The sequence below is a fragment of the Tupaia chinensis genome, unplaced genomic scaffold (assembly GCF_000334495.1).
Source record: "Tupaia chinensis unplaced genomic scaffold, TupChi_1.0 Scaffold146187_1, whole genome shotgun sequence".
NCBI lineage: Eukaryota > Metazoa > Chordata > Mammalia > Scandentia > Tupaiidae > Tupaia > Tupaia belangeri.
The window spans coordinates 1,010,279-1,027,929 of NW_006206042.1; the positions used below are offsets into that span (position 1 = coordinate 1,010,279).

General features: G+C 45.9%; 1 protein-coding gene across 2 annotated transcripts in view; it reads right to left on the bottom strand.

The window, feature by feature from the left end:
* Positions 1-17,651, bottom strand: part of LOC102483255 (sodium/potassium-transporting ATPase subunit alpha-2) — a 97,943-nt gene that overhangs the window by 26,537 nt on the left and 53,755 nt on the right. Inside the window, exons 4-10 of one of the 2 annotated variants that reach the window (XM_006168835.1) lie at positions 17,157-17,270; positions 13,626-13,760; positions 13,240-13,357; positions 5,820-6,088; positions 3,482-3,680; positions 3,123-3,232; positions 2,734-2,868 (exon numbers count right to left, since the gene is read on the bottom strand). The exons of the other annotated variant lie outside the window; for it this stretch is intronic. Of the exons in view, the coding sequence (XP_006168897.1) occupies positions 2,734-2,868; positions 3,123-3,232; positions 3,482-3,680; positions 5,820-6,088; positions 13,240-13,357; positions 13,626-13,760; positions 17,157-17,270 (1,080 nt within the window). The remainder of the gene's footprint in view (positions 1-2,733; positions 2,869-3,122; positions 3,233-3,481; positions 3,681-5,819; positions 6,089-13,239; positions 13,358-13,625; positions 13,761-17,156; positions 17,271-17,651) is intronic. 2 annotated transcript variants of the gene reach the window in all.

The following is a 17,651-nucleotide window of genomic DNA, read 5'->3' on the forward strand; positions in this document are numbered from 1 at the left end:
GTAGAAAATTACAGATAAAGGAATGATGGGGTGGGGGGCTGGATCCACGGACAGTGGTAATGCAGTGCTCAAGAGAAGCTGGATCCCACATGCCAGCCAAGGTTTGCATCCCTGGCCTGCTCAGCTGGAAACAGCTGTGTGCATGCACATATGCCAGGGTCTGACAGGCTGGACCAGAGGAAGGGAACCGCAGTGTGACCAGCACCCGAGAAGGGTGTTCACCCCTCTCTCAATTGCACCTCTGCACATGTGTGCTCTCTCGTGGATAAAGACAAATGAGAGAGGGAGAAATCTGGAGATGCCAGAATGGGGAGTCGTCTTTGTTTCATTTCAATCTCAGAGGAGAGACCAAGCTCTTCGAGTGACTGGCAGGCAAAGATGTCCTTTGCAAAGACCAGAATGTCTAGCCTCAGAACAAGTAATTAAGGAAGTTAACCCAGAGCCTCCAAGAGCACGCCCTTGTCAGAGCTGTGTGGCCGGTAGGCTGGCCCATTACACTTGGTGACACAGAGGACAATTCTTCCATTTTAACGCTATTGGGTTGTTGGAAAAGTCATGATGCATTTTTGCATAGAAAAATGACTCAATATGGGACCAGCAGTTGGCGTAATGGCTATGTCTCTGGACTCCTATGTAGTCGACCACAGCTCGAGTCCCGGACCCGGTGGCTTAAAACTCACGTCGGGCACGTGTGCGTGCATGCCCAAGATACCGAGAGGAGAAGGGAGGAGAAGGGATTGTGGCGTGCCCATCCCCCCTGGAGGGTGATTTCTCGCTTTCTGTCTCTCTGGCGCTCTCTGTCTGTCTGGCGAGCGCACGTGGCCTATAGCAAAAACCTCTCCAAAAGAAAAAGAAAGAAAGAAAGAAAAGAAAGAAAAAGGACTCAATATACACAGAAGTTCAGAAGAGCCACCCACCACCATCGTTTGGGGGACGGTCACTGGGCATCCCAGCAAACGTGTGTGTGCTGTGCTTCATTTTGGATTACATGAAGGAAGAGGCATCTCCTTGATTCCAGTCAAGGATTTTACTTGGTCCCTGTCAAGCTACAGAATTCCTATCTGGCTATCAAGACCCCTAAACATCAGAGGAAAATCATGGACATTAGTTTGCAGTTTGGGGTTATATCTATCTTATTACATGAACTAAAAACCAGTTGGGACAGAGAAGCATTGACCTAATTACTCTTTCTGGCTCATTGTTCAATATGAAAATACAGGTAATCGTATTACTCTGTATGGCTTCTGTTATTTTATTATGTATTTTTTAAGGGAAAAAAGCAAAACTGACTGACTGAGGAGTCTCATTTCCTCTTGCACGGAGTTGGGAGAATTGACTTTTCTGAGCAAATCCCGATTGTCCATAGACCTCAAGCTTCACCCAGTGGAGCTTGGGTCACGGGAATGCCACCTTTCCCGACTTCCTGCCACACCCTACCTTCAAAGGCTGCCAAGATCCTGTCCCTCCAATGGATGCTATTCTTCCTATCACCCCTTTCTCGCCTATGGGTTGAGTGCATCTCCCAAAACAAATGTGTTGAGATTGGGGTCCTGTCGTGACAGTATTAAGAGGAAATGTAATCTATGAGTTTAAGAGGTGGAACCTCTGGGAGGTGATTAAGGTAGAATCCCCATGATCGAGTCCTGGTAGCTTTATACAGAGAGAGGAACAAGAGGAGAGACACAGAGACACATGATGCAGACATGCTCGTGTCTTGTCGTATGATGCCCTGCACCGCCTCAGGTCTCTGCAGGGAGCCCCACCAGCAAGAAGACCAGCACCAGATCCGGACCCTTAGTCTCGGACCTCCAAACTATGAGCTAAATAAACTTCTAATCTTGTGTATTTTTAGAATTAGTCATTTTATTTATCATTATTATTATTCATTTGCTACAAGGCACATGTGCTCACCAGAGAGAGACAGAGACAGAGAGAGAGAGGGAGAGAAAGTGAGGAAGTAAGATGCCAGGTCCGAGACTCCATCTGTGATTCGCCATGTGGAAGTCTACCCGAGGGCAAGCTGCTAGAACTTCTGGCGTGGAGTGAAAAGAAACACTTGATGGGCCGTGCAATCATTAGTCTTGCACAGGTAACCTTATTCTGCAGTGGGAAACCCGGCAGCAGACACGGAGGTGGCTCCTGACAGCTGCATGTGACTCTAACACGACGTGCCTCAACCAGCCTCTGCTATCTGTGGACTTTTCAGAGAGTTTTGTTTATGTTTTTGTTTTGCTATGTCATAGAGCACATGAACTCACCAGACAGACAGACAGACAGAAAGGGGGAAAGTGGGAAATCATTCCACCGCGGATGGCCGTGCTGCAACCCCTTCTCCTTCATTCTCCTCTTGGGATTTTGGGCACATATGTACACGTGCCTGGTGTGATTTTCAGGCCTCTGGGTCTGGGACTCAAACCATGGAGTCAGCCATGTAAGATCCAATACCTTAACCACCATGCCACCTGATGGCCCTTCAGAGAGCATTTTTAGATTCATTTTCTCCCCCAGGTGCTGCAGGTGCAGAGCTTTTGCCTCTCCCATCACCACCGGTCTCATCCCTCTTCATCTGCTGGTTACTGTCTTGTGAGATGAGGCTTCTTCCACCTGGGACGCCAGTTCCACTGAGCTAGTCTGCGGCTCGGAGGTGAAATCCAAGGCACAGGCAGAGCCCCGGCTTCCCCCTTGAAGAGCACACTCCTCACCACCATCCTCCTACCTTTGCTGGTTCTGTACCTGGTACTTGTTGGTAGAATTAAAGGGAATCTCTGCCACCTTGGGGTTCTTCTCTCTCATCTCCTTCACAGAGCTGTGAAACTGCTCGATGAACTTGAGGAGGGCGGACTCAGATGCATCGCCTGTGGTCACCCGCTGCCAGGAGGGGGTTTGCGTAAGCCACAGGGGTGTGGGCTTACCTGGTAGCTGGGGTGCCCTGGACACATTGTAAGGTTTGCATAAGGCACAGGGACAGGGGGCTGACCTGCAGTGACAAGGAGAGGGGCGGAATGGGGAGCGGGGTGCCTGGGACCCGTTGCGGAGTGCCAGGAGTGAGTGTTTTGGGAGAGGGCAGGTTATACCCTGGACACTGAGGCCTCTCAGTGTCCCTCTCCCCGGAGGCCTGACACCTTAGCTATAGGCACTGTCTCCTGATGGGCCTTGAAGTCAGCCTGGTTGCAGAGGGCAGCGATCCGGGCCAGAACAAACCAGGTGTCAGATCCTTTGCCGAACAATTTCCCTAGAGAGGAGAGAACTGTGAGCAGGGGACAGGGGGTCTAATGCCGGAGGTTCACACAGCGGGTTTCACATTCCAAGGCTCTACAGAGGCAGGGGTTCCTTTCCTCCACACTTCCCTTCTCTCCACTCCACCTTCCGGCTCTCCGCTCTTTGCCTAGAATGGCCATTCTTTCAATTCATGCATAACACCCCCCCACACACACACCTCCGCCCCAGTCTTTCCACCTTGGGCCACCAAACCACTAGTCACCACTGTGCTCTTCAGTGGTGTCGGCCTGATACACGGTCTTATCGAACCACAGGTGGGAGACGGTCATGCGGTTCTGGGTGAGGGTGCCCGTCTTGTCCGAGCAGATGGTGGACGTGGAGCCCAGCGTCTCCACCGCCTCCAGGTTCTTCACCAGGCAGTTCTTCCGCGCCATGCGCTTGGCGGTTAGGGTCAGGCACACCTGGGGCCGTGGAGAGGGGAGAGAGAGACAGAAGGGACGGACCGCTCGCACCACCTTGCGTTCCAGAAGGTTGGTCGTGCTTGTTGCTATTTGAACTGTTTGTGCTTATTCCCCTTTTGTTCTTAACTCGTCCTCAGCCAATGTCTTCTGTGCTTGTGGGAAAGAAAATTAAGAAAGCGGTTTTGGCTTGGGCTTTATGGCAAGTGTTTCAAAAAAGACTGTTTTCCTTCACCGGCTGTCACACAGAGAACGGTCCTCCTCTCTCCCTCTGGAGTAACACTCTCTCCCTGGGACCCTTCCATCCTTCCTGCTCAGTAGCCTCTGCTTCATGCATGCTCAGGTCATATCTGTTTCTCAGGTTCAGTCTTTCCAGAACCACATAGATGGCTAAGTTTTTTGGGGGGGCAGGGAGGGGGATCTCGCCATGTTACAATCCTTCAGCCCAAACCTCCGAGGCACAAGCCACTATACCTACTCTTTTCATCTTTCCTCTTCTTTTGTACAGGGTCTCTCTATGTCACCCAGGCCAGCCCTTGACCTTCTAGCCTCTCAAGACACAGGGATCACGGGCCCACATTGTCTTGTTCAGTCTTTAGGCTGGGCCAGGCATCGAACCCAGGCTTTCCATGTGGCCCCACCTGGGAAGCACACCACCTAGAGCGGGGCCTATAGCTAATGTCTGCTTTTGACGTAAGATGCTAAATGTGTGTTTGGAGAGGGGCAGGCTGTACCAATAGTTTAAAAGGAGGGTGGGAAGGACGCAATGATGACATTGAGAAGTAATATCAAAACACTGAAACGGATACGTGAACCAAAAGATTTCCGTTGACCATGCATCCGGTGTAAGACAGGTGTGGCTCCGTTGTTTTAAAAGCTAATGAACTGGTCCAGCAAGGCAGCTGGAGACCACATGGGTGACTGTGTGGTATCGAGTTCTGGACCCAGTAGCTTGAAAAACGCACGTGTGTGTGCATGCCCAAAATCCTGAGAGGAGAATGGAGGAGAAGGGATTGCAGCGTGGCCATCCCCCTGGGAGGTACTTTCTCACTTTCCTTCTCTCTCTCTCTCTCTGTCCCTTTTCAGCAATGTGCCCTACAATAAATTAAAAAAAAAAAAAAAAGCTAATGAATCTCTAGACTGTGGTTATGTAAGTACAGGATTCTACTCATGGGGCTATAATTTATTTACGTAATATTACTAGTCCCAATGTTTTCTGGCCAGTCCAAACATACCCATGTATTATTTTCATTTCTATATTAAGAAGGATATTGATAAACTAGAGCTCACCCCAAACAGGTGATCAGCAAGACAAGACCTCTGAAGCTCCTGTCCTAGGAAGAGTGGCTAAGGGGAAGGCACAGTTCACCACCTGCCTGGAGAGGTGGAGGGGCGTAAAGAGCTAACGGGCTAGAAATGCAAGACAGAGATTCAACTTATTTTGTGTTTCTTCAGCTGGGAAACCTAGAACCAAGCAGGGAATCATATCTCTGCTTAACACAGAGAGACTTAACTAAAGCAGCCCAACAATGAAAGAGACCGAGAGCAAAAGGGGTGGGCTTCCTATTACTAGAAAAATAACCATCTTCCCTAGGTCTGATAGAGGATACTCAGTGTCGATGGAAAGGTCGCATTTATATCCTTGGAAATCCTTCCCAGTAAAATTCCGTAATTCTAAATCGATCTCAATAATCTGACGAATAAATTGAGACCTGCAGATAGGAAATGATTTGGCCACGTTCACCAGCCAGTGTGCCCAGGATATGAGCTTACTCCTGGTGAGCTATAATTCAACACTTTCCCCATTACGACGGGCTCCTTCCCTCACTAGGTAGAAAGATAACACACCAGGAGATACAAGGTAACTTCAAAAAGTTCATGGCAAAAAAATGGAATTCAAGTGTAAGTCTATTTTGGTGTGAAAAATATGAAAAGTTATGCATTTTTCTTATAATATGCACATCCATGAACTTTTCGAAGACCCTCTGATACGAGTGGAGGACGTCAATGTCGGATTGGGAGTGAAATCATTTCCGACATCTGTACACTTCACTTGCAAGATTCAACAAGACAGCGGCTTGTGATTTAATGCCCCTAGGGTGGCTTGTGTGCCCTGAATTCACCCTCCACTTGTCTACTCACAGTGACAGTGGCCAGCAGCCCCTCAGGCACATTGGCCACGATGATGCCAATAAGAAAAATGATAGCCTCCAGCCAGGTGTAGCCCAAGAGAATTGCAAGCAAAAAAAAGCTGACACCAAGAAAGACGGCCACCATTGTGATCAGATGGATGAAGTGCTCGATCTCAGCAGCGATGGGTGTCTGCCCCACCGCCAGGCCTGATGTCAGGGAGGCGATTCGGCCCATCACTGTCAAGTCTCCTGTAGCAATCACAACACCCCGGGCTGTTCCTGTGGACAAAGGGAGAAGAGGTGACGTGAGCTTGTCATACCATAAGAAATACGGCTGGCTCCGTGGCTCGGTGGTAATGTGCTACGCAAGAGAAGTTGGATCTTGCTCAGTGACCGTGGTTCAAATTCCTGGCCCGGCGGGCCTGAAACATACCGGGCACACACCTGAGTGCTCTAGATCCAATAGGATGGGGGATTGGAGGAAGAGAATTGCAGCATGACTGGGCCCTGTGGAGGGGGCTCATCTCTCCCCCTCATTCACGCCTGTGTGCACACATGCTCTATTATAAAGAGAACTCAAGATCATTTCAATTTTCTGAGCGATAGAAGCATCTGATACAGAACGCCTAAGTCCTTTGGAATTTCCCGGGCTTTAGGAGGATTTAAAATTTTTTTTAAGCATTAAGTTAACATTTACTAAATACTACCTCTTTTAATCTACAACAGTTAGTCAACTTCACTTTGTTTTTCTTATCCTGCATATATGTTTTTTAGAGGTTTATTTATTTATTTATTTTTCAGAAAGATTTTTGCTATAGGAAGTATGTACTCACTGGAGAGAGAGACAGAGGGATAGAAAGTGAGAAACCACCCCCCAGGGGGGATGGCTGCATCGTGATCCCCTCTCCTCCACTCTCCTCTTGGGATTTTGGACATGCATGCACATGTGTCAGTGTGAGTATCAAGCCACTGGGTCTGGGATTTGAACCGTGGTGGCCATGTGGGAGTCCGGCGACATAACCATTATGCTATCTGCTGGTCCCAAGAATTCTTTAGTTTTATTTATTATTATTTTTAATTATGTTAGAGAGAGAGAGACAGCAAAAGGGAAAGTGAGAAAGCAAGCCACCAGGTCCGGATTTGAATTGTAGTCCGCTATGTGGGAGCCTAGCATCTTCACCACCACCACACCACCTGCCGGCTCCTATCCTTGATATTTTTGAAGACTATGGGCAGGTTTATCTATTTATGTATAGGATCTTTGTTCTAATAAAGACTTGTGGGCTCCTGGTTGCCTCAGGATGGAGCAGGTTGCCAGGGGAACAAACCACGTGATTGGAGAGTTGGAACTTCCAGCTCCAGCCTCCACCTCTGGGAAGGGGAGAGGAGCTGGGGTTGAGTTGACCATCAGTGGTCAGTGATTATGTGTACATAATGAAGCCTCTCTCAAAAACCTGCAAGGACTGGGTTCAGAGAGCTTCTGGGTCACTGAGCGCATGGAGGTGCCTGGAGTGAGCGCGTGGGGAAGAGCGAGGGAGCTCCACGCCTCTTCCCACATGCCTGGCCCTGTGCGTTTCTTCCATCTGGATGTTCATCTGTAGCCTTCATAATAGCCTTTATAGTAAGTGGGAAAATGTAAGTGAAATATTTTCCTGAGTACTGAGCACTGCCCTAGAAAGTAATCAAACACAAGGAAGGAGCTGGTGAGAAATACAGATGACCACCTGCTACTTTTCGTTAGAGTCTGAAGTGGGCTGCAGCCTGGGATGCAGCATCGGGAACAGTTTGAATTTTAGGGTATACAGTTGGCGTCTGCTAGAGAACTGGTTGTGGGCAGGGACAAATCCCCACACAGGCAGACGAGGACGTGCTCAGTGTCGAATGTGAGAGCAGAGAGGAAGAAACACTTTTCGCTGTTTTTCAGTCAGGCACTCGCCCAAGACACCCTAGGTCTGAACTGGGAAGGTTTTTGGGTTTGGTTCCTACAGAGAGAACGCTGCCAGTGGTCATAAACAAGGTGGGAACTCCGTGTCCTTTGAGTGACCATTGCCTTCTATTCTCCTCGTATTTGGCTTACAGAAATCAGAGTCTCCTGTTCTGAACTCTCTGAAGAGTTACCACACTTCTCCAGGATACCCGGCATGATTGCCAATGCCATCACTGTCAAGACGGTCTTCACTGCACCTAATCTAAGTATTTCTACGGTCTGCATATTTCTTGTTTTGCCCTCGGCAGCTGCATAGTTTCTAGATCCCTAGAAATAGCGGGTATCCTTCAGGCAGTCTTAGGTTTCGATATGCTTTCATCCTCTCGTCCGATGAGTTTCAGTCTCCAGAGAACATTTGGCAATCTCTGGAGACATTTTTTGATGGTCACAACTGGGATGAGTCGTTATTGGCATCTACTACATAGAGGCTGGAGATGCTGCTAATACCTTGCAATGCAAGGACACCCCTCCCTACTCCCGCAAGAGATTGACCCCAGTGTCAGTGGTTGAGAAGCCTTGCTCTCCCTTGCCCCCTCCCTGCTTTGCTGGCTAGAGCCAGTCTGACCCCTGCCGGTAGCACAGGCCAGAACAGCCCGGCAGCTGTGCTTAGGGTCCTGATTCTCTCCATCAGCTCTGCCCCTGAGTTACAAAGGTGAAATGCACAGCACGTTTGGCTGTATGCACGCATGGTGCCAGCCTCATACCTCCAGGGCTTGAAATAAGGGCAAGACAAGGCTCTTTGCTCAGAATAATTCTTACTGCTTTATTGTAGTGGCTAAAGTTCCTACCAGTAAAGTCAGGGTCAGAATTATGCAGAAACCAACCTCCTACAGGAAGAGCACTTATTTTAGAAGCAGAAAGACTCCAGGCTGTAAGTTTGACCTTCCTCTTTTTCCTAGGGTAAGTTACTTAAACTCTCTGAGATTCAGGCTTCCTTAGCAATTGTCTATTTATTTCTCCCATGAGCAAGAGAAACAGAGACAGATATAAAGAGAGAGTGAGACAGCACCCCCAACAGCGTTTTGACACAGTGGTCCACTCCAAGCCTCAGTCAGCCCCAGATCATGCGCATGCCATGTGTCTGGAGCACACAGGGAGATCTCTGGATATGATTCCAGAACCCTCCCATCTGGTCAGCTTTGCAAAACATCATGTTTCAGTGCTGTGCCAGCCTCCAACCCCAGGTTTTCTCATCTTCAGAATGGTATCTACAGTGCCAACAGGTGGGGTGGTGGTTGAGGGCACTGTATTTCCACATAGTTGACCTTGTTCGAGTCCCAGACCTGGTGGTTTACTTTCTCACTTTCCCTTTCTCTCTCTCTCTCTGGTCAAATAAAAATAAAAATAATAACAACGAGTGAAATAAAATAAATAAATAAATAAATCTTAAATAAATAAAATGGTATCTACACAGCTGTGAAAATTCAGTATTTTTCAAAGAGTGTTGAACAGGGTTGGGTATGTAGTAGGTATTGGTTTCCTTCTTCCCTTCATTTAGATGAATTTAGGATCTCCAGAAGGACTGAAATCAAACACGGAAGAAGTCTTCAAAAAGGTCATGAAAAAATGTGTATTATGACAAAAACCACATGGATTATCCATTTTTTTGCACCAAAGTAGACTTGTACCTTAACTCCATTTTCCATGAACTATTTGAAGTGCTTTTGTACACGGGGTTTAGTAGAGATTGCTCTAATCTAGCAACTCCTAGCAATGTTGCAGCAGAAAGTAGCTGGTGGTCCCCATTTCCAAGGACACCTTCAGCTATGTGAGTTTGAGAACAGACAGATCAGGTCAACGTCGGTGAAGGAGGAGGAATTCTGGAAAGTTTCACAGTTTCAGGTGTTCTATAGGTGATCTCGAAATGGGTCATCAGAGGCATTCATGCAGCTGTACAGAAAGATGATACTAAAATATTGGGTTGTTGGGAAAGTCATGACGCAACAGGTCCTGACAAGCCCAAGGACTTCATGGCTTTCCCGACAACCTGATAACTGAGAGAGGCTGAATGATGCTTTGTTTTGTTTTGGTGAGAAGGATAAAAGTATGGTGTCATCTGTATCTATTTATTGCCATGGTTTAATCTAGCTCATTTTTTTTTTTTGAGAGGTTTTTGCTATAGGGCGCGTGTGCTCGCCAGACAGACAGAGAGAGACAGAGAGACAGAAAGCGAGAAACCACCCCCCAGAGGGGATAGTCACACCGCAATCCCTTCTCCTCCATTCTCTTCTCGGGATCTTGGGCACGCACGCACACGCGCCCGGCGTGAGTTTTAAGCCACCGGGTCCGGGACGCGAACCATGGTCGACTATGTGGGAATCCAGCGACATAGCCATTACACTAACTGCTGGTTCCCAATCTAACTCATTTTTATCCCTTTTGCTATGGCTTCTTCATGTTTGGAGAGAGGCAATTTAGTCCCTAATCCCAACGTGTGTAGAAATGGGGTGGATTAACTTCAGGGAAGGTTGGGGGGGCCAAGCATCTCATATTCCAGGCCAGAATGGCTTCTCCATACACCTTCCATATATTGTCAGAGACGTAGCTGAGGCTCCCTTGAAGATACGTGAAAACCCAAAGATGTTGGTGTCATAACCCTTTCAAGGTTCATAGTGAGGAGAGTGGGAGGCAACGGCAAAAGTTATAGTTTGCAGTTAGTTTGCAAATTGGTCTAGGGTAAAGGTTAAAGGGCAGATTTGGTCTACTAGGGTAAATGCTACTAGTTTGCAAACTGCACAATTTCTCAGCTTCATAGTCAAGAGCTTTTTCAACCTAGCTCTCCCCTCTTGGTGCCATCTTAAGTTCTGCTAATCTGTTAAACTCTTTTCCACCCAGATGGAATGCAGCCACCCACACCCCCACCCCCTTATCTGAAGCATATACTTAGCTGATGAAAAACCTACTTTGGAAGGACAAATCTGGGTAAATTTTTCCTAAAAGTTAATAGTAGAAATGTAGTGCTTTTGGAGAAAGCTTGCTAACCTCTTCTTGTCCAATCAAACATTTTAACAAATACATTTATTTTTTTAGTTGGATTCTTCCTCAGTATTTATTCAGTCTTAATGTTACTGTTATCCTTTAAGGTATTCTCAAATTAAATAATTGGATCACCAGAGGGATCATTGGCAATCCTTTACTGCAGAGCAGGGTCTGTGGATAAGACACGTTGGAGACAGGGCCTCCATTAGAATCCCCATCCTTCTCTTTTCTGTTGAGTTTGCTCTTGGATATGTCATTTAACTTTTTTGAACCGTAGTCTTTCATGTGTAAAATAGGGACAAATCTGCTGTAGAGCGATGCAAGAATCAGAGATAATATCGATAGTGCTTGATGTGTATTACACATTTGATTTTAAAAAATAGCTATTTTTAGACACTCAAACATTGATTCTTAAGAATACACATTGATTTTCCAGTGTGTTCCAGGGAGTTCAGGTCTTCTTTAGGAGAAAGGGCCAAGGAGAGGCTGACACAAGATGGTGAGTTCCTTGTCACCATTTTGGCCAGAGCTGCCTCTAAGTTCAAGAATGTCCTGAATTTTAGGAGCAAAGTCCAAATCTGAGTGGTACCTCTGCTAACTGAATGTGTCAATGCCAATATCCTCTCTTGGAGAGGGGAATAGTCAGAAGTTAGGGTTTACCTTAGAAGAAGCAAGGTCAGATCTCAGGCAATCATTTTCTCCCTTCGGCATCATTTTCAGCTTACAGAGCATAGTCCAGTCAGTAGCTAGGATAGTAACTAACACTTACGGAACATATTCAGTATTTTAGGCCTTGTGCTGCTAAGCATTTTATATGTATTACTTCATTTATTATTTTTTTAAATTGCCACAGAGCACACATACTTGTAAGAGAGAGACAGAGAGGAAGAAAGAGAGGGAGAAATCATCCCAATTCCCTCCCACAACCATGGAAAATGGCCATGCTGCAATTTGGGATTTTGGACATATACACACACACCCAGTGTGTTTTTCTTTCTTTCTTTTTTTTTCTTTTTAAAAATTATTTTTAAAATTTACATTTAATCACTATACATCTTTACAATGTACAACCTTGCTTTTTCCAGCATGAATATAATGCATATATCAGTCAAGACAAAGATGTTATCGTATACATTATCATCAGCAAATAACTTCATTTTTGTGTCAATTAAACATCAGTGTTTTTCCCATTCCCCTCCCTCTCTCGCCCTCTTACCCTCCCTTTTACTGTCCTTGTCCTTACTGTCGCTAATATCCACAGTGGCCTTCCCTGCTGTTATATCTTCCAGTCTTTCAGTTTCTGCTATAGAGCACAGACTTTTGGTATATGTTGAGTGGGGACATACAAAGTCTGTCTTTCATAGTCTGGCTTGCTTTGCTTAGCATTAAATCTTCCATATTTGTCCACTTTGTGTCAAATATCAGGGTCTCATTGTTTCTTATGGCTGAGTAGTGTTTTATAGAGTACGTATGCCATAGTTTTTCAATATACTGACCTATTTTTGGACGTTTGGGTTGATTCCATGTCCTAGCAATTGTAAATAATGCTACAATAAACATGGAGATTTTCTTTTTCCCACTGGATTGTCTTGTGCCCTTTGTTAAGGATTAGTTGGTTGTATGTTTTGGGGTTTATTTGGGGATTCTCAATTCTGTTCCATCGGTTTACCTGTCTGTTTTTGTGCCAATACCATGCTGTTTTAATGATCACAGTTTTGTAATATGTTTTGAGGTCAGGAAGTGAGATACCATCTACTTTACTCCCCTTGCACATATTGCTTTGGAAATACAGGGCCTTTTATGATTCCAGATAAATTTTATGATTGCCTTTTCTATTTGTGTGAGGAATATCTATGGTAGTTTGATTGGAGCCAAGTGTGTGTTTCAAGCTACTGAGTCTGGGACTTGAACTGCACAGTAGGCCATATGGGATCTAGCTCCTTTAACCACTAGGCTATGGGATGGTCCAATAGTTGTTGTTGTTGTTGGTTTTTAGCTTTCTTTTTTCCATGAGTGTGAGAGAAACAGAGGAAAAGCACCACCAACGAGGTCTTCATGCCATAGTTCACCCCAGCCTCAGCCTCCCTTTATTAGGGAGGCTGAGGCTGGGGTGATTATCTGGTGTGCTCAGGGAGGTCTCTGCATGACAGAGGCTTCCTGTGTGAGTCAGCCTCACAGAGCATTGCATTTCATTGTATTTTACTGCTTCACCTCTATCTGACTCCTACTTCTTTTCATTCATGCAAAAATCTATGGCTAATGACTTTTAGTACCCCCATGGTGCAAGTGCAGAAATGGTGGCTTTGACCTTACATCAGAGGCCACCAAGTTCATTAGTGACGGAGAATCTATGACTATTTACCGGCCCTTACCTATGCCACTACCTGAAGAAGACAGAGTTCTCGAACTCTTTCAGTTTCAATCTCTGCTTTTGAATCTTTGCTATGTATGATGTGATATTCACCTTCCACACAGTTGGTAGAGAAGAAGCAGATGTTTTTGGTCTCCAGAGGGTTCTCATGGGTGAATTCAGGGGAGCGAGATTGGGGCTCTGACTCCCCAGTCAAGGATGAGTTGTCCACCTGAGATGGGAGGGAGGACGGGTCATAAGATGAACGTGAGAGAAAAGAGTCATTTATTGAGAAAACATGTCATCACCACTAACACATCACTGACATGCAAAGAGAAATAGATGTCCACAGCAACACGCTATTGTCTCTAACCTCAATTCACTCGGTAGCTCTTTAGGTCCCGAATAAGATGATCACGGCTTCTCTAAGTGAGTCCAGGTTCCTCCCGTGCATTAAGACCGTGCTTGGCCCCCTCCTACAGCTTTTCCACACCTCTTACCTTACACCCTCGTGAAGAGATAATCCGAAGGTCAGCGGGGATTCTGTCTCCACCCTTCACATCTACCAGGTCTCCCACGACCACTTCATGGGCATTAATTTGTATCTTTTCTCCGCCTCGAATTACCAACGCTTGCTGTGGGAAGAGAGTAGAGGCTCATATCCAAAACTTTCTGCTTCACGCCATGACCCGCCATTCTGTTTTCTCCCATTTCACTCCCAGTTTATAATCTCCTCTTTCCAGTCTCCTTCCATCTGACTTCCCTTTCTTTTGGTTTATAAAAAAATTTGTTCAAAATACTTTTCAAGGATTTATTTAATTTTTACTTAGTATTATCATTTTTTAATTTGACTAGAGAGAGAGAGAGAAAAGGAAAGCAAGAAAGCAAGACTCCAGGTCTGGGACTCGAACCACGGTCAGTCATGTGGGAGTCCAGTTCTTTAACCACCACACTACCTACCAGCCCTTATTCAAAGGATTTTTTTTTTTTTTTGGAGAGTTTTTTTTTTTTTTGCTATAGGGCGCATGTGCTCGCCAGACAGACAGGGAGAGACAGAGAGACAGAAAGCGAGAAATCACCCCCCAGGGGGGATGGCCACACCACAATCCCTTCTCCTCCATTCTCCTCTCGGGATCTGGGGCATGCACACACACACGCCTGGCGTGAGTTCAAGCCGCCGGGTCTGGGACTTGAACTGCGGTCGCCCAAATGGGAGTCCAGCGACATAGCCATTATGCTAACTGATGGTCCCTATTCAAAGTATTTTTTAAAGTTTATTTCATCAATAAGTCAGAGAGTGAGAGAGAGAAAGAGAGAGACATACACACAGAAGCAGTACCCCCTACAGGGCTCTGGTGCCATGATCCATTTCTAGCTCCAGTCATGCCCAATTGTGGGCACACATGTGCCCAATGTACTCAGGGAGGTCTATGGATATAAACCTGGGACCTCCCAAGTGGGCAGCCTCACGGAGGGTCATTTTACCACTGTGTCACTGTCTGGCTCCTGACTCCCTTTTCTTACTGTCTCTCACCAAATCATTCTTGAAGGTATCTTTGGTATATTGCAAATTCCTACCATAGCTGTCACAGAGCCTTTTGCAATGAGACTTTGGTGTTCATTCCATTGACAGGCAGGATCTGTCTCTCCATGCCGAAACCTAGGCATGGCCATGTGACTTGCTTTGGCCATACAACAAAGACACACAGATGTGATACAAGCAAACGTATAAAAAGTGATTTCGTGTTGGTGTTTGCCCAGTGTTGTTGGCACCCCTTTTGATGCCCTATGGACAAGCCTGAGCTAGTCTCCTGGAGAAAGAGAGATCAGGAGAACAAAAGCCCCAGCTGTCCCCAGTTATCTTAGCTGAGGCCTTACACATGTGAATGAGATCATAGGCATCCAGTACCAGCTGGAGTTGACCCCAGTGGAAACAGCAGCTGTGAAAAGTTAAGAAGTTTTTGTTTTAAGTTTTGGGGTGGTTTGTTAGGCAGCAAAAGCTAACCAATAATTTCCAAGCTTGTAGTTTGAAGCTGTAACACCTTGTTTCAAACTCTTAACCAGGAAAAGAATTAGGTTATACTGATAAGGAAGAAGAAAATCACAGGCTGTAATGTCAGAATGTGGTCATATTGTTGGGAAATTATGAATCTTATTGTTTTCCAAGTTTCCAGCCCGGTACCTAGGAGCTCCTGTCTACTGTCATGTTATTTCCAGGTACGTTTAAAAAACTTTGAATTTAAAAATAATTTAGGGCAAGTCCTTGGTATGGTGGTTGAGGAAGCTGGCAACATGGCAACTCTCAGTTTAAGTACTGGACGTGGTGACTTGAGAGGCATGCTGGATACGTGTGCGTGCGTGCTCAAAATCCTGAGAGGAGAATGGAGGAGAAAGGATTGCAGTGTAGTCATCCCCCCCCCACCCCGGCGGAGGGTGTTCTCTCACTTTCTCTTTGTCTTTCTCCAATGAGTGCACGTGTCCTATAGCAAAATTTTAAAATAAATTAAGTAAAACTTTCAGAAAAGTTGCAAGAGTAAACATAGTATGAAGAATACCTGTATAAACTTCACCCAGATTTACCTATATTGACATTTTGCTGCATTTGCTTTCTCATTTGTTCTCTCTCTACAGGTGTGTGTGTGTGTGTGTGTGTGTGTGTGTGTGTGTGTACTTTTGTCTTTGAACTATGTGCAGGTAGATGTATGTGTGTGTGCACGTGCATGTACTTTTTTCCTTGAACTATTTGAAGGTAGGTTGCATACATCATGATCTCTCATCCTAAATACTTCAGGGCATATTTTCTAAGAATGAAGATATTCTCTCATAACACCACAACAGCTATTCATTCCCATGAGTTGCACACTGACACAATAGTAAAATCTGCTGTCTATATTCCAGAGCTGTTGACTGGCCCAGAATAACCTTCAGAGCATTATTTTCTGCTCCAGCCCAGAATCAGGGCTAGGACTGGGAATTGCATTCAGTGGTCATGTTTCTTTAGCCTCCTTTAACTGGGGACATTTCTGGAGCTATTCTTTGTCTTTAACAAGACTGATATTTGAAGAATCCAGCCTTCCCACCAACTCGTGCCTTTTTCTCATTTTTAATAGACTATCTTCACTTGGGGCTTCCATAGTGTTTCCTCTTTTAATTCAGATTATTCTTCTGGACCACACTACTTTATAGTTGATGTATCTCTTTAAAAATATTTATTTATTTAATTTTATTAATTATTATTCTCTAAACTTGCAATAGGACACATGTACTCACTAGAGAGAAACATAGAGAGTGGGGGTGGGGGTGGGGAGAGAAAACAAGCCACCAGATCTGGGACTCGAACCATGGTTGTGCCTTAATCACTCCATCATCTACTGGCCTCCCAGTTATTTTTTAAAACGTTTTATTCAGGGCCAGCAGATGGCAAACTGGTTATGTCACTGGACTCCCACATGGCTGACCACGGTTTGAGTCCTGGACTCGGTGGCTTGAAAATCACACTGGGCACGTGTACATGCATGCCCAAGATCCCAGGAAGAGAATGGAGGAGAAAAGATTGTGATGTGCTCAACCTCTCGGGGGGAGTGATTTCTCACTTTCCCTCTCACGGTCTGTGTCTCTCTGGTGAGCTCACATGTCCTAAGGCAAAAACCTCTGTTAAAAAAATGTTTATTTATTTCTTCAGAGAGAGAGAGAGAGAGTGAGAAAGAGGTGCACTTTTAACAGTATCCCCACGTTTAAGTCCACCCCAGCCTCTGCCAGCTCTGGTCGTGGGCACGTGTGTACTTGGTATGCTCAGGGAGGTCCCAGGATGCAAACTCAGGACCTCCTTCCAGGAACCTAGTCACATCACCACAAAACTGCCACCTGGCCCCTTCCAGGTACTTTTGAGGTCTGATAGGGTAACTTGACCCCTCATCACCAGCCTCACTAAGCTTACTGGTTGTAGGATATAATTCTCCAGGGCCCTTCAAAATTCTAGGTTGGCCCCATCCTCTAGCTTCTCTCCCTAGATCCTCCCATGTCCATCCTACCTGTGGCACCATGTTCTTAAAGGACTCCATGATCCTGGAGCTCTTGGCTTCCTGAGAGTAGGAGAAGCAGCCGGTAATGATGACCACGAATGCTAGCACAAGGCCCAGGTACATCTGGAGTGGGGGAAGAAAGGGCTAAGCATCCATAGGACTAAGCTGGAGAACAGAGGAGCTGATAAGAAGCTGAGACAGGACTGGTACACTAGACTTCTTGGTGAAAGAGCCCTGTGCCATAGGGAGCGATCCAGAAAGTCCCAGGTCAGAGAGAGCCTATATCATCCTCTCCAGAAAGGCTTCATGGCTTGGGAAGCGGAGAGGGAGGGAGGGAGGGAGGAGAGAAAGAAGATGAAGAGGTTAAAATGTGCGGAAAAAGAGAAAGAATGCAGCATGCCTTAATCAACTGGGAAAATCATAAAAGTTTCTGGGGTAAGTCGTACATTTCAGGGAGCTGAATCAGTAGCTTTCTAGATAAAAGGCTAGGGCAAGAAGATGGCC